Genomic DNA, 26,491 nt, shown 5'->3' on the forward strand with positions numbered 1-26,491 from the left:
GTGGGAGGCTTAACCAACTGAGCTCCAATGTTATCTTTTGAGGTGCAGAGTTTTTAATTTGAATGAAGTCCAATTTATTATTGTGTTTGCTTTTATGGACCATACTTCTGATGCCATTATCTAAGGAATCTGGTCTATCAGGGTCATGAAGATTTCCCTCTGTGTTCTTCCCCCTTAGTTTTATAGTTTTAGCTGTTACGTTAAGGCCCGTGATCCATTTTGCATTAATCTGTGTGTGTGTGGTGTGAGGTAGGGAGTCCAATGTCATTCTGTCCCGTGTGAACACCCAGTTGGCCCAGCACCATTTGTTGAAGAGACCATCATTTCTCCTTTGAGCTGCCTTAGTACCTTTTACAAAAATCAGTTGGCCATAAATATAAAGGTTTATTTCTGAACTCTTGATGCCTTTCCATTGATACATATGTCCATCCTTACGCCAGTACCATGCCTTCTTGATTATTCAGCTTTAAGTAAATGTTTGCTGAATGAGTAAGTGAAAGAATGGAAACTATATATAAGGCATGAAGTCTGGCATTCACAAAACCTATAAGTTCCTAGAAAAGTCTGTGTAATTAGATTTCTTTTTTTTAAAAAAAACAGACTCACGTTGAGTGCCCCGGAGGGCATCCTTGGGCAAAAACTCCAGTACAATGTTGCTTGGTAAAATGAGGGACTCCCCTAGCATCTCTTGCATTTTTCATCTGTTTCCTAAGTTTGGACATTTGTCTGTGGGTTTTACTGAAAGCAGGACCCATGTCCTCCAAGTACCTTCCCACAAGGTCCCTATTCAGTTCAAAGCTAGCAACACCTGCTCACAGGCAAAAGCCTAAACTCTGGGTGACCAAAGACCTTCTATTGTAAATCCGATCATGGCAAGGCTCTTGTCCAGCTGTCCTCCCCATGGCTCCCACCCACTCATCCAAGGGCTCTGTGCAGTCCCAGGAGCCTCACAGACCCACAGTCTGAGCTCTGGGGAACTTGCCATCAAAGACATGCTTTCTAAGAGTTAGGTGTGGCCACAAAGGGTGACTGTGCTTACCTCCACAGTACAGTATTATAGACTCATCAGCTGGCCAGCCATGGAAGTCACCAAGGAGCTCTCAGACCCCACAGAGTCTCCTGGTGTGACAGGGGTCAGTGAAGAGAAGAGCCATCTGTGGGAACTGCCCACTGCGTTTCGAAGACTTCCGGTTAGCATCCGTGCGGCGGAGCCTTGCCTTCCAGCTGTGCTGCAGCCTGAGTACGTCAGGTGTTGCAGTGACTGAGTGGTCTAGCCACGGTCAAGCAGCTAGGGAGCGGCAGGACCAGACCTTGAGGTCAGCGCCCAGCCCAGCCTGCTTTCCAATTCCCCACTGCACCCTTTGTGACCAGTCTTTCAAAGGCTCAACTATTCTGCCTGTTGGGAAGTGGGCTGGCTCTCTCCCCTTCTCCGGAGGACTCCCAGCCCCGTCGTGGTTGGAGTGATGTAGAGGGAAGAGGCTCCAGTGGGGCCCCCGGGCGTGGCGGAGCGTAGAGTCCAGTAACCTAGAACTCTGGGAAGGGAGTTGTGGACAATCAGGTGGTTGGGTGGGAGTTTCCAGAGGGGCCTGGGGCTCTCAAATCCGTGTGCTGTATGACCAGGTCCAGTGTGTGGCAGGGGATTTAGTCCAACATAATCGCCTCAATATTTCTTCCTGCCCCCCAATAACCATATTAGCTCAGTAAACACTATCATTTAGTGAGTAAGAGCCGTGGAGTCAGGCAGAGTGGCTGGACCCCTTATTAGCCATGTGGTCCTGGGCAGGGGACTCAGAGCATCTCTAAGTATGAGATTCCTCCAAAGTAGAATGGTGATGCTATTGTCCACCTCAGAGGGCAAATGCAAGAACGGAACCAGATAATGCACGTAGTCATTACTCAATAAATGATTTTTTTTTTAATGCAGATGTGGCTTCTGAACAAATCCCCTAGGACCCGTCCCCTCCACCAGACTGGGAATCTGGAACCAACCCTGGGGAGGCCCGTGGGGACAGGGAAGCAGCCAGGTGGGGCCCCTTACTGCACACCCTCCCTCTGTCCCCCTGCAGCTGCCGGGACCATGGAGATCGTGTATGTGTACGTCAAGAAGCGAAGCGAGTTCGGGAAGCAATGCAACTTCTCCGACCGCCAGGCGGAGCTGAACATCGACATCCCGCCCAACCCCGAGCTGGCCGAGCAGTTTGTGGAGCGGAACCCGGTGGACACGGGCATCCAGTGCTCCACTAGCATGTCAGAACACGAGGTGGGGCCCTGCCCTGGGGCACTGGGCCGGTGGAGCTGTAGTTGGGCAGGGTGGCCAGCCAGGGTGGTAAGGAGGACAGGGTGACTCCATCTGGGTGACTGGTAGCCAGTTAGAGTGGCCCAGTGCAGATGCTGGAAGTATGAGGGCAGAATGACCCCATGACCCACCACGGTGCCCAGGGGCAGGAAAAGACCCCGAGCCAGCCATTCCCCAGGCCAGGTGAATGTGACTCAGGTGGCTCACTCTCCCGTGGGCTCTGGTCTTACCCCCTAAGACTCTTTAACTAGAGTCGTCTGAGGCATGTGGTGCAGCTGGGAGAGGTAAACTGAGAGAGTGGGGATTCGGATCTACAGGCACCTGTCCCGCTTGTGAAAAGGAAAGGGTGCCACGGAAAGTTCTGGTCAAAGGGGCCTCCATGATAGGAGAGCGGAGCGTCATGTTGCAGTTCGAGCTCCCTGCCTGTCTAAAGCGGGTGGGTGAGCCGCCTCGATTACGGCAAGCGCCGCTGAGAGAAAACTAGCTTGAAGGAGAGAAGCCACTTGGTCATGTCCCAAATCAACCCGGTGAAAATCACACTTGTTTGGCCAAAAACACTTCGTGGGTGGTTCCAGTAACTCACGGTTCAAACGCACTGAGTTCCTTGCTCTCCCAGAGCTGATTGCTGTCACAGGGACCGGGGTGATGCTGTCCTCGGAGTAGCCAACTAAACAGGATGGCCTTAGGGTCTCCAGCCCGTGAAGACTTGTTGCTTTTGTGAGCCCTGGCTTAGAAAGGAAAGAAAGGGAGTGACTGCTTACTGGGTTTGGGGTCTCCATTTGGGGTGATGAGAAAGTTCTAGAACTAGATGGAGGCAATGGTGGCACAACATCAGGGAGGTCCTTAATGCCGCAGAATTGTACACTTTTAAATGGCTAAAATAGTACATTTTATATGTATTTTACCACAATTTTTAAAATGGCGGTGGGAATAGAAAGGAGGCAAAGCGACAAGTTTAAGGGATAAACTACATCTGTATCTACCATCCTCCCTGCCACAGAGAACGGGCAGAGCAATCCCCACCTTTACATCATTTCCCTGTTTCTTTTTTTTTTTTTTAAGATTTTATTTATTCATTTGAGACACAGAGATACAGAGAGATAGAGAGAGCATGAGAAGGGAGAGAGGCAGAGGGAGAGGGAGAAGCAGGATCCCTGCTGAGCCAGGAGCCCGATGTGGGGCTCGATCCCAGGACCCTGGGATCATGACCTGAGCCGAAGGCAGACGCTTAACCATCTGAGCCACCCAGGCGCCCGCATTTCCCTGTTTCAATACCCGTGACATTGTTAATGGTAAGGCAGAGCAGGCTCATTTGCTTCTTTTCCTTTGGGACCGCACAGAACAGATGGGTGGACTCCTCTGGTCATTAGGGTTTACGTAGAGTCAAAATTGGATTTCCCACGGCCAGTGGCATCGGCCACAAAGCGGCTAGCTCTGTAAGGCAGCACTTCCGTGGCTACCAGTGACCATCTGAGGACCAGAAAGTTCCTTGCTGGAACCTGACAGAATTATGGCTTTGGCCAGAAGCACCTCATCGGTCCATCCCTGTGTGTTCGGGGCCCCGGAGGGGCAGGGGGCCCGCGATCCTGCTTGGCGGAAATGTCCTCATGTTTACACCTGGGGCAGGCATGTTCTCACCCGCGGCTCTTTGTTCAGGCCAACACGGAGCGGTTTGAGATGGAGACCCGGGGGATTAACCATGTTGAGGGCGGCTGGCCCAAGGATGTGAACCCCCTGGAGCTGGAGCAGACGATCCGGTTCCGGAAGAAGGTGGAGAAGGATGAGAACTACGTCAACGCCATCATGCAGCTTGGCTCGGTGAGGCTTCGTTCAGCCCCAGCCATCACTCGGGCTCCCTGCCTGCACGTGAAGCCCTGGGTGTGCCTGGCCCTGTGCTCGGCTTCTGTGGCTACTTGGGGCAAGAGCACTGACTACCTTCAGGAACCTTCTATCTGGGAGCAGGCAGACCCAGTCCATAACAGCAGACCATAGGGGAAGATGGGAGGGTACAAGTGCTAGGCAGGCTTTAGGAGGACTCTGACAAGTGCTCCCCTTGAGCAAAGAGGACCCCAAAGAACCCTCCCAGCAACCACCTGCCAGTAGGGATCATTCATTCATTCAGCACATTTGGACTGAGCTTCGAGCCTCTGCCAGGCACAGCAGAGATTGCAAAAATGAATTGCAAAAAAAAATTGCAAAAATTCACCTACATCCTGCCCCAAAGAGTTTATAGTCCACTGGAGGTCAAAGACAAATACAGAGATAACTCCGTATAATGTAGAAAGACATGCTGTAAGAGGAGGGATGACTTGCTATTTTGCTCCATAAAGAGGGAGACTTGATTTCCTGTTGAGGGGATCAGGGAAGGTTTCCTGGAAAAGGAAGCCCTTGAGCTTGGGCTTTTCCTTGTTGGACATCTGGAAAAATGGGGAGGGCCCTCTGGGTGGCAGGACCAGAAGATGGGTGCTATATATGGAGTGATTACTAGTTCTGTTTGACTGGAGCAGTGTTTCTTCACCTTTTTTTTCATTGTTGTCCCTCAATGAGCCTTTTTAGACATTTTTTCCTAATTGCCTTCCCCATGACATTTATATATATATATATATATATATATTTATATATATATATATGTGCTTTATACATAAAAAGGAATATTTATATATTTATATATATATATATGTGCTTTATACATAAAAAGTAATATTATTTTACCCCCCAAAACCAATTTTCACCCCCTTGGAGGTGAAGGTGCCCCCATGGAGAATGCATGGGCTGGAAGGATGGGAGAGACCACTGGATATGTCTTGTCCCTACCAGCCTCCATCTCAGTCCTGGTCAGGCTGCAGGGACCTCCCTAAGAACTCCCGATGTGTCCCCCTCAGATCATGGAGCACTGCATCAAGCAGAATAATGCCATTGACATCTACGAGGAGTATTTTGATGACGAGGATGCGGTGGAGGTGACAGAGGAGGCCCCTTCAGCTAAAACCATCAATGTTTTCAGGTACCTCTCTAGCTAGGCACGTGTCTGGCCGATCTTTGTCACCCCTCTGGGTGTGTGCTTCCAAAGGTCACTCCTTGCTGATCACCCCATGCCGTGGGTACAAAGTCCTCTGTGCTCCAAACTTGGTAAGGAGCAGAGCAATAGAACACCCAGCAGCCAACTGGTCCTTACCTTGGGGGTGGTCTGGTTGATGGAAGAGGAGGACAGACTCAAGGGAAAGACTAAGGGAATTTGCGAAGCTGTGTGCAAGCCGGGTCGATTCATGCAGGGCAGAATGAGTACAAAGTACGGGACATCCGTGACCCAGCAGCACTGTGGGCAAACAGGACCCCCATCCACACTCACGGGAGTGTACCTGGTAATAACCTCCAAGGACAGAGTTTGACAACAGGACTTTCTCCCATAGATACATGTGTGTGTGGAATCACTGTGTGTGTGGACATTCACTGCAGCAGGGCATGGGCTAGCCAAAGACCGGAAGCAAGATGAATCCATCCGTAGGGGACTGCTTTTAGCAATTCTGGTAGGCCCACACAGTGGAATACCACGCAGCTGTCAGAATGAAGGAGGAGACAGCCCCTTCTGGGACAAGATTTACTTTGTGAAACCAAACAAGGTGCAGAACAGTATGTAGGGTAGCACTATTTTTTGTTTAAAAATAATATATATATGTACCTATGATTTTGGAAGTGGTTAGCCTCAAATGCCAACCCTGGGGGATTCATTGGGCTACCATGACCCACTGAGGGTCCTGGGAAGTACGTGACCGCGTCCCAGCACAACCAGGAAGGACCCTTTTGTGATCCAGGGCTGAGTCACGGTGTGCAGAGCAGGACCAAGGGCTTCGAGGAGAAGGGGCCAGGGCGGGGTGGGGGGGCTGCCCTCCCTGCTGAGGTCTGATCTTCCGTAGGGATACCTTAGCAGGATGATGGGTTGGACATCATCCTGTCCAACCTCTGCGTTTGACAGATGAGGGGACTGACCCCAGGCAGGGGATGGTGCTCAGGACACACAGTGGGTGGGCGACCCAATCAAGGATGGGACTCTGGTCTTCTGGATCCCAGCCTGCACTCTTCTCACTCTAACAGTGCTCCCAGGGGAGGAGTGAAGTGGAAGAATCGGGGGTGAGAAAGTTACGTGGCTTCCCACTTTCCTGCATTCCTTCTGATTACTTCAAGGACAAAGTCTCAGTTTGGGCCTTTTCTACTTCTTGCTCATTCCCCTTCCTCTCTTTTTTTTTTTTTTTTAATTAAGAGTTTATTTTTCAGAGCAGTTTGAGGCCCACAGCGAAACTGATTAGAAAGTACAGAGAGTTCCCACACGCCCCCTCCACCCCACACCCCCACAGCCTCCCCACCATCAACACCCCGGCCCGGGTGGGGACTTTGTCATACCGTCGTGAGCCAGCGTTCTGATACTGCACCATAACCTGGGAGGCTTATAGACAACAGAAGTTTCTTTCTCACCATTCTGGAGGCCAGAGGTCCCAGCTCAGGGTGGTTGGGTTCTGCGTCCAGTGAAGACCCACTTTCTGGTTCACAGGCGTCCATTTTCTCACTGTGAACTCACAAAGCCGAAGGGGTGAGGGAGCTCTCTGGAGCCCTCTATCAGGCGCTAATCCCATTCTGAATGGCTCAGGACCGAATCACCTCCCACCGCCACCCCCTAATACCATCACATTGGAGATGAGATTTCAACATATGAATCTGGGGGCACAACGGTCAGCCTGTGGCACTCCCAAATCCACAGTTTACATTGGGGCTCACTCCGTGTGTTGTACACTCCGTGGGTTTTGACAAATGTATCATACAGAATAGTTTCACTGCCCTCAAAGTCCCGTGCTCCACCTTTTCATCCCTCCCTACCCCCAGACCCTCGGCCAACGCTTGATCTCTTTACTGTCTCCATGCTTTTGCCTTTTCCAGAATGTCACATAGTTGGAATCATACAGTATGTGGCCTTTTACAGACCGGTTTCCTTCGCTTAATGATGTGCGTTGCGTTTCCACCCTGTCTTTCCGTGGCTCAATAGCTCATTTTTTTTTAATGCTGAATAATATTCCCATGTCTGGATGGACCCCAGCTTATTTATCCATTCACCTGCTGAAGGATGTCTTGGTTGGTTCCAAGTCTGGGCGATTATGAACAAAGCTGCTGGGAACATTCATGTGCAATATGTTGTGCGGACAAGAGTTTGCAATTCTTTTGGGCAAATGCCAAGGAGCAGGATTTCTGGAATTCTCCACTTTCCCTTTAATTTCAATAGCAATGGGAAATCAGGCCTCAGGCTCAAAACTTTCAGCAAATGAAAATATCGGACTGGAATTTAATATTTTTTATTTCCATGGGTTTAGTGTTTATCATTGCCTTCTGTTTATGGCTGGCTAGAGTGGATTTTTGACTAAGGGAGTCCTCTAAACTTTGTTCTTAAAATAAATTTCTCTGTGGGGTGTCTGGGTGGCTCAGATGATTGAGCATCCGACTCTTGGTTTTAGCTCAGGTCGTGATCTCAGGGTTGCGAGATCAAGCCCCGTGTCGGGCTCTGCACTGAGCATGGAGCCTGCTTAGGATTCTCTCTCTCTCCCTCTCCCCCGTCCCCTGCTCTCTCTCTCTCTCTCTAAAAAGAAAGAAAAGAAAGTTTTCATAAAGAAATAATTGAGTAAATCAGGGGTGAAGAGGTGTGGGGAGACTTCCACTCCATTCCAGTCTTCTGCCCTCTTGCTCTCCGGTGAAGGGATCCCCAGGAGATCAAGCGGTCAGCCACACACCTCTCCTGGCACCCTGATGGCAACAGAAAGTTGGCGGTGGCATATTCTTGCTTGAATTTTCAACGGGCGCCTGAGGGCATGAGCCACGAATCGTACATCTGGGACCTGGGTGAGGAGCAGAGCGGTCCGGGTGGCCGGGAAAGCTGAGGGGGCAGGGGAGAGGCTTGCAGAGCACAGGAGTGGAAGGTAGAAGCCACAGGCGGGGGGGGATTCTCACAGGGCTGGTCCCTCATAGGGAGGGACCAAGGACCCCAGGAAGCCGCTCATCCCTTCCCTGTCTGGGTTCAAGCACAGCCAAATGGGAACCATATCAGAAGCAGGAAATTCCCTTCATTTCCAGATCCTTGATCAGGGCATTCAAGACCAGACCCCACCAAATCCCAGTTCAGACAGACTCACCGCTGTCCCAACTTTCCTGGCATTTGTCCTTCACCCATGGCCCGGAGGGGCAGTGTGTCCACTTGGGAGCACACACCCTTGTTGACAGAAGCACTCACTCTAAGAGCGAGAGCCTGGCAGGGAGCCGGCGATGGGGCTGCATGCTGTCAGATGTCCCTTCACTGTCACCAGTGGGAAAATAAACATTAGTCATTACGAGTAGGTGTATGTGCCAAGCTCAGAACTGAGCACATGATGCTCTTGAGCAGCCCAACAAATGCTTACAGCAACCCTGGGGGGTGGACTCCATCATTAGCCCCCCTATACAGACAAAGAAACTGACTTGGGGAAGTCAGGGAGAGTTGGCTTTATGTAAAAACCTTGTGGTCTAACCTGGTTTCCTACCAAACCCGAAAAATGGACGCACACACACACACACATTCCTGATTACCAGAAATAAAACCACTAGAAGAGCCCCTAGGGTAAAGAGTGCCAGATTCTGGTCACCAAGGCCTAGAGGTTGCAGCCTGGAGAAAGACAGGAGGGGCTTCCAGGCTTCCCCCGACCCCCAACGCCCGCCACTTCCCACCGCCTACCTCTAGAAGGGTTAAACTGTTTGACCCTGTCCTTTGCTTTCTAGGCCCAGTGGGACCATTTTTTGTTTGTTTGTTTTATAGAAAACCCCAACAGGCCTGAAATTGTCCTGAAGCCATCTTCTTCTCTTGTCACCTTGGAGTACAACCCCAAAGATTCCCACGTGCTTCTGGGAGGCTGCTACAATGGGCAGCTTGGTAAGCAGGGGACCGGGGCTTCAGCGGGAGCCCGCCCAGCCCCCGCCGCTGTCCACCAGGCCCACATGCCTGCCCGGGGCCTCCCGCGGGGCACAAAGGGAGGTGGGGACTTCCCACAGCGGATGAACTCCAGACATCCGGGCAAGTAGGATTTTGCTGATAGCTCAGCTGCGTCTCCAGTTGTAAGAGTTCAAGTCAGTCTGAAACCAGTTCAGAATAAAAAGTTTTAAGAAAATTATAGGTCAAGGGCGCCTGGGTGGCTCAGTTGGTTAAGCGACTGCCTTCAGCTCAGGTCATGATCCTGGAGTCCCAGGATCGAGTCCCGCATCGGGCTCCCTGCTCGGCAGGGAGTCTGCTTCTCCCTCTGGCCCTCCCCGCTCTCATGCTCTCTCTATCTCATTCTCTCTCTCAAATAAATAAATAAATAAAATCTTTAAAAAAAAAAAAAAGAAAATTATAGGTCAAGCATAAAGTCAAGGAGCATTTACTGCCCACCTGCCTCCAGCTGGGATAGAGTACCTGGGGGCAAAGGGATAATGAGACCCGTGAGGAGCTCCGTCTCCGGAGAGGCAGGTGGAGACTCCTGTACAGAGATGGATGTGAGCGATTCCTGCCATGCACAATGAGTGGGGACGTGTTCCCGCCTCCTCTGATGATCGGGAGCATTTGGTACTAATTCTTTAAATGTTCAGTAGAATTCACCAGGGAGGCCATCTGGTCCTTCCCTATTGGAAGTTAAAAATTGCTAATGCTACCTCTTTTTTAAAAAAATTTATTTATTTAGAGAGCACGAGCTGGGACAGGGGCAGAGGGAGAGGGAGAGAGAGAATCTCAAGGAGACTCTGCACCGAGCACAGGGCCAACCCAGGGCTTGATCTCACGACCCTGAGGTCATGACCTGAGCCAAAATCAAGAGTCGGAGGCTAAGTCGACTGAGCCACCCAAGTGCCCCTCTAATGCAACCTCTTTATTTGTTCTAGATTGCTTCATACTTTCTATGTCTTCTTGAATCAGTTTTGGTAGTTCCATTCCCCTCTCTTTCTGTTTCTCAGACAGATCATCTCGATGACCTACCTCCAGCTCAGGGGGTCTTCTGCCTGCTCAAGTCCGTTGCCCTGAACTGAATTTTCATTTCAGTGAACATATTTTTCAACTCCAGAATTTCTATTTTGTTCTTCCTTTTAAAAATAATTCCTGTCTCTTGCGGCGCCTGGGTGGCTCAGTCATGAAGTGTCCAACTCTTGATTTCAGCTCAGGTCATGATCTCAGGGTCGTGGGATTGAGCCCCACATTAGGCTCCATGCTGAGCGTGGAGTCTTCTTGGATTCTCTCTCTCCCTCTGCCCCTCCCCTGCTCATGCTCTCTCTCTCTGATAATAATAATAATAATAATTCCTGTCTCCTTATTGATATTTTTTATTTAACAAGGTATCACTCTCATACTTTACTTCTTTAGATATGGTTTCCTGTAGTTCTTTGAACATCTTTAAAATCAGTGACGTAAAGTCTTTGTCCAGTAAGTCCAACAGCTGGGCTTCCTTGGGGTCAGTCTCTGTTTATTGCCTTTTAGCCTGTGTATAGGCCGTATTTTCTCATTTCTTTGTGTATCTTGTAACTTTTTTTTGTTGGAAATTGCTCTCTTTACATAATATAAAGTGACAGCTTTGGAAATCAGATGCTTATACTTGCACAGGGTTTGTTTTCGTTGCTATTTGTTGGAGTGGTTCATTTCTTCAGTGAATTTCCTGAACCAATTCTGTGAAGTCTGTACCCTATCGTGTGTGGCCGCCACGGTCTCTGCTTGGTTCGCTTAGTGGCTGGACAGGGATTTCCTTAAGCACCTGCAGCCAACCAGTCTTTGCTGAGAACCCATGGGTGCCTGTTTGAGCATGCCTGCAACACTCAGCCAGGCAGCTGTCAGCCCCACCTGAGCCTCTGTGCAGAGCCTCGGGGTCAGCCAGAGGCAGGGGCTTAGGACCTCCTCTATTCTTTCCTGAGCGTGTGCATGGCTCTGGGCACGCACACAGCCCCACCCAGGCAGGTGGAATATGTCGGAGCTTTTCAAAGCCCTGATGGACATCTTGTTCTCCAGGTTTGCCTTTTAAGCTTTGTGGTTAGTTTGCTATTTGCCCACCTGTTACCCACCACTTCAGGAAGCTGCACAGTTAATCAGTTGCCTATAATTATCATCATTTTCAAGAGTTGCCTCCATAATAAGACTTTTTTTTCACTCAGCAAGCTCCAAGTCAGGTGGAATACAGACAACTTGCAGGGGAACCATCAAACAGGTCGGATAGTCACCCGTTCTTTGGACAGGAGACTCTGAATGAGCTCCGGCCACATTACCCCTCCTGTGGCTGCCAGGCTGCAGGTTTTCACCAGGAAGATAAAATGTTATTATTATTTTTTTTTTTTTGAGGCTGCCGTGGGACTTGGAGAGTGTGGGGTCTTAACTAAGGCAAGTTAAAAAAGCCACAAAACTCACTGTCCTTACTAACATTCAGCTTTCTCCTAAACACTCTCTGGATGATGGCAAGATTTTGGCTAATTTGTTCTGAAAAAGTTGACTGACGATTGTTGCTGGTTTTCTCATTGCTTTTATGGAGGAGATTTTCAGAGGTCCTTAGTCTGCTGATTTTGCTGATGGAACACCTAGAAAACTGGTTTTTGGATCCCTGGAGAGCCTGGAAGGAAGCTGCCCACATGGGCCCTGCTCACCTGCCCGCCCTCCACCTCTGGCCCCCAGGCAGCAGACACTCAGCCTCCGTGGCTGCACCCCAGGCCTGACTTGACCTTGGGCTTGAAAAGGGCCCCCTACCCTCCTACCTTCACATGTTCTCTTCCTTCCCCTTCTTCCTCCCAGAGTAGGAGCCGGATGGCAGGGAAACTTCTTAGACACTCTTCTGAGGCCTCTGAGCCTCTTTCTCAGACCTGCCGCCTCCTCCCCGGGAACAGACACGGGTTCCCACAAGTCTCCTGCCAAATTACCTGGTGCCAGGGCTCTAGAAGATGAGCGGAGCCACTGTGCATGATTTATTCAGGAGTCTTGCCTTGCTCATTATTCATAACCCCTTTCAGGGCTTTTCACGCTAGATGAGAGCAGCTCTGGGGCTCGGCTGCTGGGGGAGCCCCCCTCCCGAGCGCTGCTCTGCCCAGGCAGAGCAAGCTTAGCTAAGAAAGCCCATATCTGGGCCAGGCCAGCCCAGGGGCAAATGCTTTGGACTTCGATTCCTGAAATCAAAACATGGATCATGTTTTTTGTTGCTTTCCTAGAAATAGCTCTGTGTAAGAGAGTGGGTCCTTGCTGCACACTCGTGGCAAAGTGAGAACGAAATCTGTCAAGACAGGAACTAGAGAAGTTTTGAGGCTTTCTTGGTAAAGCAGCAGAGCTGAGGCCCCAGTAATGAGTGTGAGTAAAGGGTCTGTGAGCTGCATTCCCATCTCCCAGTGGGGACAGCCAAGGTGCAGAGGATAAAAGGGAAGGAGTTTATGTAGCAGGAGAGATTTGCCTCAGTGTTCTTACTTTCAGGAGCCTTTCTCTGGGGTAGAGACACTCTTCTCTCTGGCTGGCCCACCACCCCCAACCTAGGCTCATCTTCAGTCCGTGCTCCTTCTCACTCCTTCCAGGAAGCTTGCCCTGACCACCCCCACGTGTCCCTCACCAGAGCAATCCCAGCACGAGCTCTGCTTGCCCGTCCCCCTTCCTGCCTCTCAGGGACAGGGACGCTCTTATTCCCAGAGGCGTCCCAAGGGTCTAGTGTAGTGCTCAACACATGGTAGGGGCTCAACAGAAATGAGTGAAGCTTGCACTCTGGGAGTCTTCCCACAGAGATTGTGTGGGAACTTCAGGGGTCGGTAGGAAACTCAGGCAGGTTGCGAACGAGCCCTGATTCTAAAAAACCACACACCTGCCAAACCAAGAGAAGCAGCATCCCTCCGTCGCCTGCTCCCTGCACCAGGGAAGGGAGCCTGGACTTCCATTCACCTTTCCCTTATTTCCCCCCCCGCTAGCCTGTTGGGACACCCGCAAGGGCAGCCTGGTGGCGGAGGTGTCCACCATTGAGTTCAGCCATCGAGACCCTGTGTATGGTTCCATCTGGCTGCAATCGAAGACGGGCACTGAGTGCTTCTCGGCATCCACAGACGGGCAGGTACCGGCCAGCCACTGTGGAGGGCAGAGTTGTGGGGAACAGTGACACTTCCCTGGTTCCCCTTCAGAATCCCCGGGAGGACGTTTCCTTTTTGCATTTTATTTTAAAATTGAGGAGTAGGTAATACGTGCACATGGAACAAAATCCAAAAGGTACACAAAGGCAGACAGGGAAACACCTTCCTCCCACATCTGCCCACAAGCCTCCCAGCCCCCCTCCCCATAGGCGCCCACCTGCATCAGCTTCTTACGGCTACCTTCAGGGATAGTCTCCGTATACAGGAGCAAATACATCCGTCTTCTTCACTCCCTTTCTGCACACCTTACACCTAGGTAAATATCTGCACTTGATATTTTCATTTAGTATATCTTGAAGATGGTTTCATATTTCATAAAACACTGCCCTGTGCCTGTCAAGAACTGCATTAGGGGGGCGCCTGGGTGGCTCAGTCGCTTAAGCGTCCGACTCTTGATCTCAGTTCAGGTCTTGATCTCAGGGTCATGAGTTTGAGCCCCGCGTGGGGCTCCACACTGGGCATGGAGCCTACTTAAAAAAAAAAAAAAAGAACTGCATTGGGTAAGCCATAATTTATTTAAATGGATCTCAATATGTTGTCATTCTAAGAATAATGTTGCAAGCAGTGTATTTGTATATGGGTTTTTGCACACGTGTGAAGGCACATCTATACCATACGGTGGGATTTCTGGATCAAAGCATATGGGGCATATACAACATTGCTATATATTGCCATATTGTGGGGAGGCTTTAAGAGTTCAGATTCCAGAGCCCACATTTGGCGATTTTGATGCAGTAGGCCTGGAGCGAGGCCCCAGCATCTGGATTTTATGAAGCTTGCCCATAACCCTAGTGATCGGCCAGGTTTGAGACTGTGGGCCAGAGCAGTGGTTCTCCAAAGTGTGTTTGTCGTGCAGGTCACTGGGCACCTCTAACACCCACCCCTTTGGCTCCAGTGATTGGCCCCAGGAGGGTGGTGGGGGTAAGGAAGGCAAAAGCCAGGAGAATCGAAGGACCTCCAGTCTCACAGTTGCCCCGTCCTACCATCAGGTCATGTGGTGGGATATCCGAAAGATGAGCGAACCCACCGAGGTGGTGATCCTGGACATTACCAGAAAGGAGCAGTTGGAGAGCGCCTTGGGGGCCATCTCCTTGGAGTTCGAGTCTACTTTGGTGAGTGTCCCCAGCTCTCCCTTTGCCAGCTTTCCATCGCTGGGGCAGCCAGAGCCGAGGGCAGGGCAGGCCAGGACTACAGAGTGCACCAGGCAGCTCCTGGTGGAGGGCCAGCCCCACTGCGGTCCTCCTGGACGTGTGTGGTGTTTCCAAGGACTCTCCAGCAGGGGGCAGCAGAGCTGCTTGCAGAAAGAAGCCGCACCATCTCCTTCCCACAGTCACCGCTTGGCTAGTGGCTGCGCTGAGCGGAAGGCAAGCTTTTGCAGAGGACAGGATTCCGGAAAGGCCCCATTCTGTGGGAAGAGCCCTGCCCAGGACCAACATGGAGAGGACAGGCTCTGTCCCTGCCTCGTGTGGGTCGCTTCACTTTCTGAAGGGCAGGAAGAGATGTTGGAGAAGAAAATGAGGTCAGAGGAGGCTCCTTGGAAAACCCAGAGCACAGGCACAGTCAGAGCATTTAGCGACGGGAAGGAACAGTAAAGAAATATCAAAGCTGAGCAGTAATGTGAATGTGTCAGAGGACGGAAGCTTCTAGAAGCAGCAAATGAAGACACCCTCCCTCCAAAGCAAGAAGACAACTTTCCCAGATGACTCTTGCCTTGGGCTGGTTCCTGGTTTATGTCTCGCTGAAGCCCAGGCCTGACTCCTCTCCCCGCCACCCCCCCCACCCCTCCCTGGGGAATTATCCCTTGTTTGCTTTCAGGTCATGTGACATCATTCCCGGGCCCTTGGGAGGTGGAGGTGCCCTGGCCTCACCCCTGTGCGGGAGTCCTCACTGAAGGCTGGGGAACCAATGCTGGTGACGTGAGGTGGAAGACAATCGAACTGGCCCTCACCCCTGGGCGTGGTAGTCAGGGTGGAGAGGACGCAGAGAAGCATTCTGTCCTGAAATCAGAGACGACTAGGGCAGGTGCTGGATGTGGTCACCGTGCAGCCACTAGTCCCCGGCTCTCCCACACCCGTGACTGAGCGCAGGCTGTGTGCTGGACACTAGTAACTGTCTTGCGTGATGAGCTTGCATAATCACACACGACCATCTTGTGAGGTGATGTTATTATCCCTACTTTCCAGCTAAACAGATGAACCTTAGTGTGGTAAGTCGTGCTCTCTAGAACACGGGGCGACCGGGGCTCACACCCAGGACTCCGACTCCAGGCCCAGGCTCGCCAGGCCAACCCCACCAAGAAGTCTGAGGCTGGAGGAGGCTGGAGGCATGGCGGGCCCTCCGGATCTGGGTATTTCTGCCTGTTACTAGCTTGCAGGAGCCCTGCGGTTTACTTCGTCACTCACCCACTCTTCTGGGCCTTTCAAGCTGTGTCTCTTCACTTTTCTTTGACCCCCAACCTGGAGTCCAGTTGTTTCTTTTCTTTCTTTTTTTTTTTTTAAGATTTTATTTATTTATTTATTTATTTGAGAGAGAGAGTGCGCGCATGTGCACGTGAGTGGAAGAAGAAGCAAAGGGAGAGAGAGAGAGAGAGAGAATCTCAAGCAGACTCCCCGCTGAGCACGGAGCCCCATGCGGGACTCGATCTCACGACCCTGAGATCATGACCTGAGCCGAAATCAAGAGTTGGACACTTAACTGACTGAGCCCCCGGGCGCCCCTGTGCTTCTTTTGTAAAGCCATTTCTTTCCTTTCTAAAGCCAAATGATATTCCACTGTATGTACAGAGCACATTTTGTGCATCCCTCCAATGTCACTGGGGTTGGGACGCTTGAGTTGCTTTTACCTCTTCGCTGCTGTGAACAAAGCTGCCATGAACAGGGGTGTACAGCACGGCCCAGTTTTGCGGAGAGTGGCTGGAGGCTGGGTGAGGGGCTTTCTAGACTCATGCTTTATACTATTTATTCTTTCAGTCATTCACTTTATCTGTAAACACTCAGGATCTTTATGGCTAAATGTCTAGTGGACACAATTGTGCTATATGAAGAGGTGTTCATCATGAGGCTGCTGCTGAGTCTCTCCAGGGACTAGAAGAGTCAAGAGTGCTTCATTAAGATGGGGCCCTTGAGCAGGTTCTAGAGGCGGGTGGGGTCTGATGAAGCCAGGACAGGCGGGGGCAGCTCCTTAGGAAGGGCTGGGGAACAGCATGAGCGGAGGCTTAAACCAAAGGCCCTCCCAGCACCATCAGACCCCTCCGCCCTGGCCCCAGAAGGCTGCTCACCATGACAGTGAAGCCCCGAGCTGACGTTTCATGGCACCTTCCACTCCTGTGTCGCCCCCTCCACAGCCAACCAAGTTCATGGTGGGCACCGAGCAGGGCATTGTCATCTCTTGCAACCGCAAGGCCAAGACGTCAGCTGAGAAGATCGTGTGCACCTTCCCAGGCCACCATGGCCCCATCTATGCCCTGCAGAGAAATCCGTTCTACCCGAAGAACTTCCTGACCGTCGGTGACTGGACCACCCGCATCTGGTCCGAGGACAGCCGGGAGTCGTCCATCATGTGGACCAAGTAAGGAGGGTGGGAGGGACAGAGGGGGCCAGCCCAGGAGTGCCCTGAGCCTCCATGTGTCCACCCATAAAATGGAGAGAACACCCCTCCACACCCACTGAGCTTGTGCTAGGAGCCGCCTAATCTAGCCACTTCACGAAGGAATGTGCTTCAAACAGCTTGGGCTGGTAAGAATAACAGGCTTGGGTTAATTTTCATGACCTCAGGACAGCCCTACAAGGAGGTAGCATTGAGCCTCTTGTCCCTCATTGTCTGTGTCGGGGGACAGGGCCACGAGGAAGCAAAGCCATTTGCTCCTGGTCCCTCAGCTGGTAGGAGCTGAGGTGGGATTTGAACCCAGGAAGCTTGGATTAAGAATCCGGGCACCTCGGCAGGATGGCTTGGTGGGTCTCCTCTCCTATGAGGATGGACATATAGGAGCAGAGAGGGACAGAGCTGTGAGCTCTGTCGTTGGATCAGAGAAGCTTGTGGATTCACCCAGTCTGCCCAGAGAAGAGCCCAAGGGGTGCGTGAGACAGACCCTCAGCGTGGTCCCACTGCCCCTGGGTGAGCCGGGGAGAGCCACATCCATAGACATGTCGCAATGTAGGCAGGGCCAAGAGACCAGAGCAGAGGCATGAGGTGGCGGGACAGGTGCCCCCTCAGTCTTCATGTGTGTCGATCTGGGGTTCCTTTCCAGCTCACGCAGTCACAGGTCCTGCAGTCTTGGAGCCACTGTGGACCCGAACGGGCATCTTCTCTTCCAGTGGTTCCCAAATCTGGGTGCATCAGGATCTCCTGGGAGGAGTTGTGTTTTTGTTTTTTTTAATCCAGTCTCCAGGGCTGCTGTATTGGATCTTGCATTTGACCCAGGAATGGGCATGTTAAGGATTTCCCCGGGGGCTTTATGATTCAGCCTGTCTTTGCTTTTGGAGCAGAAATCTGGTCCAATCTCCCTATTCTACAGGGTAGAGAGGGAGGCCCAGAGGGTAGCGCTTTGTTCCAGGTCCCGTGGTGAATTAGAGGGCTCCACACCACCTACCCAGGTTCTGACTCTTTTGTCATATATATATATATTTTTTTTCAACCATTTTATCGAGGTGTCATTGACATGGAAAAGGCTGTACATACTTAATGCATACAGCTCTATGGGTCTGGGGATAAGTTACACCTGTGAAACCATGACTGCCATCAAAGCCATAAACATACCCATCACCTCTCTCCTACCCCCTTTATTATAATTATTCTTGTGTGGGGGGGTGTTAAGAACACTTCACATGAGATCTACCCTCTTGGCAAATTTTACTATTTGGTACAGTTTTGTTAGCTAGAGGCCCTACTAGATCATACCAGATCTCCAGAACTTATTTATTTTGCATAAATGAAAGTTTGTACCCTTGGACCATCCCCTTCCTGTTTTTCCCCTCCCCCCTGCCCCTGGCAACCAGTGTTCTACTCTCTGCTGCCGTGAGTTTGACTTTTTTAGATTCCACATGTAAGTGAGATCATGCAGTATTAGTCTTTCTGGGTCTGGCTCATTTCACTCAGCCTAACATCCTCCAGGTCCATCCACGTTGCTGCAAATGGCAGGATCTCCTTTTTTAAGGCTGAATAATATCCCATTGACTCTACAGACCATATTTCCTTTATTCATTCACCTGCTGATGGACGTTTAGGTTGTTTCCATCTCTTGGCTATTGTCAGTAATGATGCAGTGAACATGGGGGTACAGGTATCTCTTTGAGATTCTGATTTTAATTTCTTTGGATAAATATCCAGAAGTGGGATTGCTGGATCATAGGGTAGTTCTATTTTTAATTTTTTGAGGCAGTCCATACTGTTTTCCACAGTGGCTGCACTAGTTTGCATTCCCACCAACCGTGCACGAGGATTCGCTTTTCTCACCAACACTGTTTCTTGTTTTTTTGATGATGGCCATTCTAACAGGTGTGAGGAGCTGTCTCCTTGTGTGTATGGTTTTGTTTTTCTTTTTTTAAATCTCACTGTGCTTTTGATTTGCATTTCCCTGATAATGAGTGATGGTGAGCACCTTTTCAATAACCCATTAGTCATCTGTATGTCCTCTTTGGAGAATTATCTTTTCAAGCTCATTGCCCATTTTTTAATTGGGTTATTTGGGTTTTTTTCTATTAAGTTTTTTGGTATGAGTTCCTTATATATTTGGGATATTAACCCTTTATTGCATATATGATTTGCAAATATTTTCTCCCATTCCATAAGTTGCTTTGTCATTTTTTTTGTCTTTGCTGTGCAGAAGCTCTTTACGTTGATATACCCCACTGTTTATTTTTGCTTCTGTTGCTTGTGCTTCTGGAGTTATATCCAAGAAATGGCTGCCAAAGCCAATGTCAAGGAGCTTTTCCCCTCTATTTCTTTCCAGGAATTTTATGATTTCAGGTCTTATGTTTAAGTCTTTAACTCATTTTGAGTTGATATTTTCATATGGTGGAAGATAAGGGTCTGATTTCATTCCTCACAGCAGAAATCTTCGAAAATCTAGATCCCACCAAGTAGGAAGTATAGCACTCTTCCAATGTCAATACTAGGAACTTTTCTGGGCACACTTCCTCTGACTCCTTTTAGTGAGTCCCACGGCTGGAAGACTGGGCCCAGATCCAGCGGCATGCACCTGTTCCCTGGAGCCTGCTGTGGGAAAACACCAGGGGCCAGCCCCTCAGAAGGACCAGAGCCTTTTTTTTTTTTTAAGATTTATTTATTTATTTATTTGAGAGCGAGTGCAAGCCGGGGGAGGGGCAGAGGGAGCAGGAGACAAGCAGACTCCCTGCTGAACGCAGAGTCCAACATGGGGCTCAATCCCAGTACCCTGAGATCATAACCTGAGCCGAAATCAAGAGTCGGATGCTTAACCAACTGAGCCACCCAGGCCCCCAGGACCAGAGCCTTTAAAATGCAGACCGTGGGGCGCCTGGGTGGCTCAGTCAGTTAAGCGTCTGCCTTTGGCTCGGGTCATGATCCCAGAGTCCTGGGATCGAGCCCCGCATCAGGCTCCCTGCTCCGCAGGAAGCCTGCTTCTCCCTCTCCCACTCCCCCTGCTTGTGTTCCCTCTCTCGCTGTGTCTCTCTCTGTCAAATAAATAAATTTTAAAAAATAATAATAAAATAAAATGCAGACTGTGAACTGCTGGTAAGCAAGTTGGCATGGCTAGAAGTCAGACACAAGAAAGAACTTCCTGCCCAGCAATGAGACCCTGGCGTCCGGCGGGCCTGGATGAGCAGAGCCGTGGCTCAGCGGCTTCTCTGTCCATCCCAACCGCAGTGGTCCTTGACCAGTAACCCCCTGGTGCCCCACAGGTACCACATGGCTTACCTCACCGACGGCGCCTGGAGCCCAGTGAGGCCGGCGGTTTTCTTCACCACCAAAATGGACGGGACCCTGGACATCTGGGACTTTGTGTTCAAGCAGTGTGACCCTGCCCTCAGCCTGAAGGTCATATATATCCCCCTCCCCACACATCCTGGCCCTCAGGGTCTGGTGGCCCAGCAGAATCACCTGGGGGAAATTTAGAAAGAAAAGAGAAGCAGAAAGCCTGGTCTCTCCTCCTGCCAGACCTACTCCTCCGGCAGCCCTGGCGTGGGTTCCTGGCAGCTGACCCTTCCAGCCTAAGCTAAGGTCATATTTGCACGGCTGGAGCCGAGCCCTGCTGGCTTGGGCCATGGAAGGGCATGGAGTTTGGGACACAGCAGGATGGCCTGGGGGGGCTGGACTGAGGGGGTGGAGGGTGGGGGATGGATTGAGGGGGTGGAAGATGAACGAAGGGGGCAAAGGGTGTCGACAGCCAATCTCAGAGTGTGACCTTCATTTTGTGGGTCAGGGGAGTCACCGAGGGTGTTTGAACACAGAGTTTGGCGAAGTGCCCACCTCCCCGGGGGCCAGATCGTCAACAAGTCTCTCCTCCCCAACCGGGTCCAACAGGTGTGTGACGAGGCCCTGTTCTGCCTCCGGGTGCAGGACAACGGGTGTTTCATCGCCTGCGGTTCTCAGCTGGGGACCACCACGCTGCTGGAGGTCTCCAATGGGCTGTGCACACTCCAGAGGAATGAGAAGAACACAGCTTCTTCAGTAAGTGTCCAGTGCTGCCCGGCCCGGGGCAGAGCATGCTAGCCAGAGAAAAACGTCAGGCCCTCCCTTTTGCCTCCTGGGAAATGCATGGACTTTTGGGGAGGTGGCGTGGTGTCCCCAAAATGAGCAGGTAAGTGGGGTCAGGAGTGTCTGAACCCACCCTGGCTTACCCACGCGGTGGTGCAGCTGCCTTGGGCAAGTCACCTCACCCCCCGGGCTTGTCACGGTCAAAGTGGTTTGATAGATCAGTTTGTCTGGCTTCACAGATGACATCTCTTTGAAGCAGACCCTGTCAAACAAAGGCTCAGAGATGCCATTAGAGAAGACAGAGGGAAGGCGGGGATCCTGGGGAAGGGGGCTGGGAGGCTGAGATCCGTCCCTACACCCCCCAGCCCGCCCCCCCGGCGGACCCCTGCTGCCTCTCCCCAGCACCGTGAGCACACCAGGGAACTGAAGGCCTGGTGCTGAGGCCCTGGGCCAGCCCCCTGGCTCTGCTGGGATTGTGGGCTGGCCCCCAAGCAGGTGCGCCCCTGGGCCCAGGGCCCCACAGTGCTCAGCTGTACGTGCGTTCTTCAGGCTGTTGTCTCTGTTCTGGGAACCCCTCGGAACTGGGTGATGGGCAGCTCCGCTCCTGCCTCCCGACCTCAATGTCCAGCCCTCCTTTCTTGCCGTTAGCGCTGAGAACAGACCCCTTTGGGGCTGCATTGAGCAAAGAGACGTCAGCCCGGCCCCACGCTGGGAGCCGGCCGCCGGCCGCCGCCCTCCTCCCACAGCCTCCCTGTCCCCGTGTGCCCCAGATATTTGAGCGGGAGACCCGGCGGGAGAAGATTCTGGAGGCCAGGCACCGGGAGATGCGGCTGAAGGAGAAGGGCAAGGTGGAGGGCAAGGACGATGACCAGAGGGAGGAGGAGACCACCCTCAACCTTGAGGAGCTGGTCACCAAGGCCGAGGAGGAGTTCTTCGACATCATCTTTGAGGAGCTGAAGAAGAAGGAGGCGGAAGCCATGAAGAAGAAGCCGAAGCCTGTAGGGTCCCAAGCAGGGGGCACCGGGTGGGGAGGGGGAGTCAGGGGGCGGGGAAGCCCCAGGCCTGGGTTCTTCCTGCTCTCTGACCTCCTGGGTGACCTCGGGCAAGTGGCCTCAGCAGGTGGACCTTAACTTGTCCATCCAGCAAGTGGGAGGAGTGACTCCCTTCTTCCTGAGGAATCTTAAGTGTCCAGGGGGACTGCCCCGCTTTCGAGAAGTGGGTGGTGGGTTCCTGGGTGCCGACGGAGCGGACGGGCTGGTGGAAGACAGGCCGGCCCATGGAGGGGATAAACTCGTTCCATCTCATGAGCTCTCCCCGCTCCATCTCCCTCCACTGGGGCTTCTTTTGCATTTGGAAGCGCTTGGATATGAGAGGCTTTATTCTCACACTGTCTGTGTGGCAAGGTGGGGGCACAGACCCTCCTCCGCTTATGGCCGAGGCGAGACTGGAGTCCCAGCTTTCGGACCCTCCCCGCCTCCAGAAGGCAGTGCTGACAATGGCCACTTTCTGTGGCGCAGTGCACCTGGCAGACAGCAGGCTTGGTGCTGGGGATCCCCCCAAAGGTGCTCCTCCCTCTGCTCGAACACTGCACTTGGAGAAGCTGGGCCTCAGAAGGCAGAGCGGTGCACAGAACAACCTCGCTTGTGCCTGCCTTTCTCTTAAGTTTTCTGCAGCTGGCCAGAAATTCTGGGTTCAGGGCTGAGAAAGCAGTGCGGGGTCCTTATGCCCATTATTTGTAATCCGGGTCACAGCCCTGCGAGGAATCAGGTCCCCTGTGAGGGGACCAAAGAGACTCAGGAGGAGCTAGCCCGAGGTCACCCGGGAAGCAAAGCGACAGAAGTAGGACTTGTACCCGAGTCTGTCAGATGCCCTAGGCCGTGCCCGCCATCCGCACCCGCTGGCTCTGAGCACCAACTAGATCCTCGAGGCCAGGAGCTGGTAGCGGTCTCCCGAGTACCTGGCAACCCAGGCCTCCACCAGCGGGCTGCTTTGGCCTCAGGGGATTAACTTCCCAGAGTGCAGGGGAGGCCTGCCCCCCGTCAATGATTCTGCACTGTTTCTGCAGAAACATCAGGATCTGGAGACAGATGAGGAGGTGGAAGGAGAAGACCAAGGGGAGGAAGAAGGTGACCATGCCGAGACTCCGACCTAGAAGGGTCAGGTCGGCCTTGCCGTGGACCCACTTGCTCTGCGCCTCTGTTTCCCACCTCCTGGTACGGCGCTGGCTTCGCAAGTGGGCGCTGAGCCCCCCCCTTAAAGTGTCAGCAGAGGTAGGGCTGGGCGAGCAGAGGGTCCCTGACCCGACCCGATGCCCCACAAAGGGCCGGCCCCCACTGACTCACTGAGCCCAGTCCCAAGGGACCTGTTGGAGGGAGGGAAGGGGCAGGGCTCATGCCCCAGCTGGGGACCCCTCCTCTCAGCCAGCCGAGCACACCCTGCCATTCAGCCTGGCCCTGCGTGTTCCCTTGGGTTCAGCTTCCCCAGGGCTTTTCGGGCAATCATTTTCCTGCAAAGTCTGCAGAGCCTCCAACTGGACTTGCCTCAGCCTTGGCGGGGCCTCAGAAAGACCGGTGCGCGGGGAGAGGGGCTTCTCCTCCCATCCTGACCCTCCCCTCCACATACAACTCGGAGACACAGTCCGTCCGCTTCTAAAATGTCTCTGGGCAAACCCCCACCCCGAGATGCACGAACGAGGTTGATTATTCTTGTACGCCTGCAAGCTTTCTGCTCTCTTAATTCTTACAAAATTAAATTAATAATAATGGTGCTAACACTGAGTGCTTATTGTACATCCTGTGCTGAGAGCTTTCCGTGTTATCTAATTCTTTGTGCAGAATCTCTGGAAGGTTTGTTCTCTGATTGTCCTTACTCTCCAGAGGAACAGTCGGATTCCGGGAGAAATGTGGGGACTGGCCCGGGTCACAGAGCTAGCGCAGGGCAGAGCGGGCACAGGAGTCCAGACAGCTCCGTCTCCGCCCGGCACAGCGGGCACCTGCAGGGCCCCTGGGGACACCAGGAACTGTGGTGCAGCAGAGCACTCCGCGACCATTACCAGAGACATCCGTAGCCAGGAGGGCACCTCAGAACCAGCTTTGCACCTGAAGTCCCCCAACCACCATTCATTCTGTGGGTGTCGGATGGTGCTAACAGGGACCCAAAGTGCCCTGTAAAAAACTGCCCTTGTTAAGAATCTTACTGGGGAGGGACGCAGGGCCAGCCACCCTTTGTGACCAAAGGAAAAACAAACATTAAGTTGCCACTGTGGCCAGACCCTGATAGAATAATCCTCGTGGGACATATTTATCGAATGCCTGATCTTCGCAACAGCCCCAGAAGGAGCGCTGTCCCCATCTTCAATCCCCAAGTCACCGAGGCGCCAGGTGAGGCACAAAGAGAGGGAGCAATGCCCGAATCGCAGGAAGAAGAGTGGGCCGGCCGAGTTTCTGCCCCCTGCCCGGCATTGCCATCCGAGCAGAGGGCGCCCACACACCTCGTGTCTCGCTCTGTACCGTCTCCTGTGACAGGTGCCTCACTGTGTGAGGACACGGGAAGCCTGGAGAGCAGTGGTTTCAACTGGGGGTGATTTTGCCCCCGACAGGACATTTGGCAATGTCTGGGCACATTTCGGACTGACGTAACTGGTGGAGGGGTGCACCTGGCTTCCGGTGGGTAGACAGAGGCCAGGGATGTTTTCCAACATCTTGCTGTGCACAGGACAGGCCTCACTGCAGAGAATGATCCAGCCCAAATGTCAATAGTGCTGAGTTTGAGAAACCCTGACTTAGAGGAAAAAAATTTATCCAAATGAACTGTCCAGGGAGAAAGTCACAACTCCCTGTCACATCAGCCCAGGCACACTGCCAACCCCTTGATGAGTGGCTGGGACAAGGAGCTCCAAGGGAGAACATTCTTTTATGTAATAGGATTTGGGCCTTTGGCATGCGCTTGCAAAGGTGGACCACCTCCTGGGGCCTAAAAACACCTTAGCTGTGGGTACAGAGAGCACCCTGAGGCAGCGATGGTATTTGGGGAGTGGGCATGGCCGAGGACAGGACAACCACCAACATCACTGGGCAGAGGGCAGTGGGAACTTTGTGGAGGTGATGCCCAGCCCTGCCTGTCCTCACGGCCATGAACTTTACCTCCTCGTAAACCAGCCTCACCCAGAACCCATTGCTTAGTCTCTTGCAAGGGGAGCAACACGAAACCACAAAGCATCACTGGACAACCAGAAGCTGCTGGAAAAACCCATCTCCATGGGCACAGAATGCAAAACGTCGTTGACGGGCCCGGGTGCAGGAAGTGGGGAAGGGCGGCCAGACCCCGGGGTCCATGGCACAGTGAAGTCCCTCCCGTCAGTCGGTACACACCTGTGCTCCTTCTCTGGGTCCTGTTCTGCTCAGCTGATGTGACTGATAGATACACCGCTTAGCTGATGATGCTCCGGCCCGCAGCTGTGACAGCCCAGCAGGCTACAGGGGATGGCACTGTCCCACATTCGCTTCTGACTACTATGGGGTATGATGGGCCCCCTCACCCTTCATTAGAGGCCCCTGGGGTGACACTGACTGTCAGGCGAGGCAAAGGTGACTACTGGTCACCCCCAGGGTCAGACCAGCACCCCCTTTGGCTCTTCCCTGGCTCTCAGAACCAGAGACCCAGCAGCTGGTACCTCCATGTGCTAAGGGCCTACGGGATGGAAACAACACGGTGGACAGAGGCAGGGCTCTATGGAGCTCACCAGCAGGTGGAAAGGGCTGGGCTCCGAGGTCTGCACCCAGCACCGTGCTGGGTACCAACCACAGAGCGGCGAGCAAGCCGACGCCGACTCTGCTCTCCGGGAGCCTGTATGTCCACGGGAGAGACAAGAGCGGACAGGTACACAGGGAAATATAGAAACATGGTTGCACAGAGTGACATCTTCCAGGAAGTACAGGGTGCTCTGAGGGGGATGAGAGCGGGAAGGGCTTCTTAAGAGGAAAACCCTCGGTGGATATCTTGTTTCCCAGGGGCCCTTTCATTTCCCCTCCCAAGCTAGAATTAGCCACGACCCCTCACAAGCAGGGGCGGACTTCGGTCCCTTGGGCCCCAGAGGGTCACAGGGCTTTAGAAAGTGCTCAGGGCTCATCGAAACCAGTGGATTCCAGCTGCAGGAGGGTTTGGAGGGAGGAGGAGAATGTCACAGATCTCTGATTGAAAATACGGTTGCTTCGTGGAAATAATGGCCATGGATGACATCACCATTCAAGAGAGCAGCAATGGCCCCCTCAGAGGGGAGCTTTTGCCCACTGGAAGCTTCAGGTATATGAATGAAGATCTCAAAAGCTCAGAAAAGCCAGAAAAGGGGGAAAGGAC

General features: G+C 52.5%; 1 protein-coding gene across 1 annotated transcript; it reads left to right on the plus strand.

The window, feature by feature from the left end:
* Positions 1-2,072: 2,072 nt before the first annotated feature.
* Positions 2,073-23,816, plus strand: DNAI2 (dynein axonemal intermediate chain 2). The gene is made up of 12 exons (XM_021678465.1): positions 2,073-2,260; positions 3,953-4,114; positions 5,179-5,300; positions 8,034-8,176; positions 9,123-9,236; positions 13,247-13,386; positions 14,452-14,574; positions 16,806-17,029; positions 20,341-20,476; positions 20,963-21,109; positions 21,907-22,134; positions 23,202-23,816. Exons 1-12 carry the CDS (start codon positions 2,078-2,080, stop codon positions 23,286-23,288), a joined length of 1,809 nt encoding a protein of 602 aa, XP_021534140.1. The 5' UTR covers positions 2,073-2,077; the 3' UTR covers positions 23,289-23,816.
* The last annotated feature ends 2,675 nt before the right edge of the window (positions 23,817-26,491 follow it).

This window comes from Neomonachus schauinslandi, chromosome 15 (genome assembly GCF_002201575.2).
Source record: "Neomonachus schauinslandi chromosome 15, ASM220157v2, whole genome shotgun sequence".
Classification (NCBI taxonomy): Eukaryota; Metazoa; Chordata; class Mammalia; order Carnivora; family Phocidae; genus Neomonachus; species Neomonachus schauinslandi.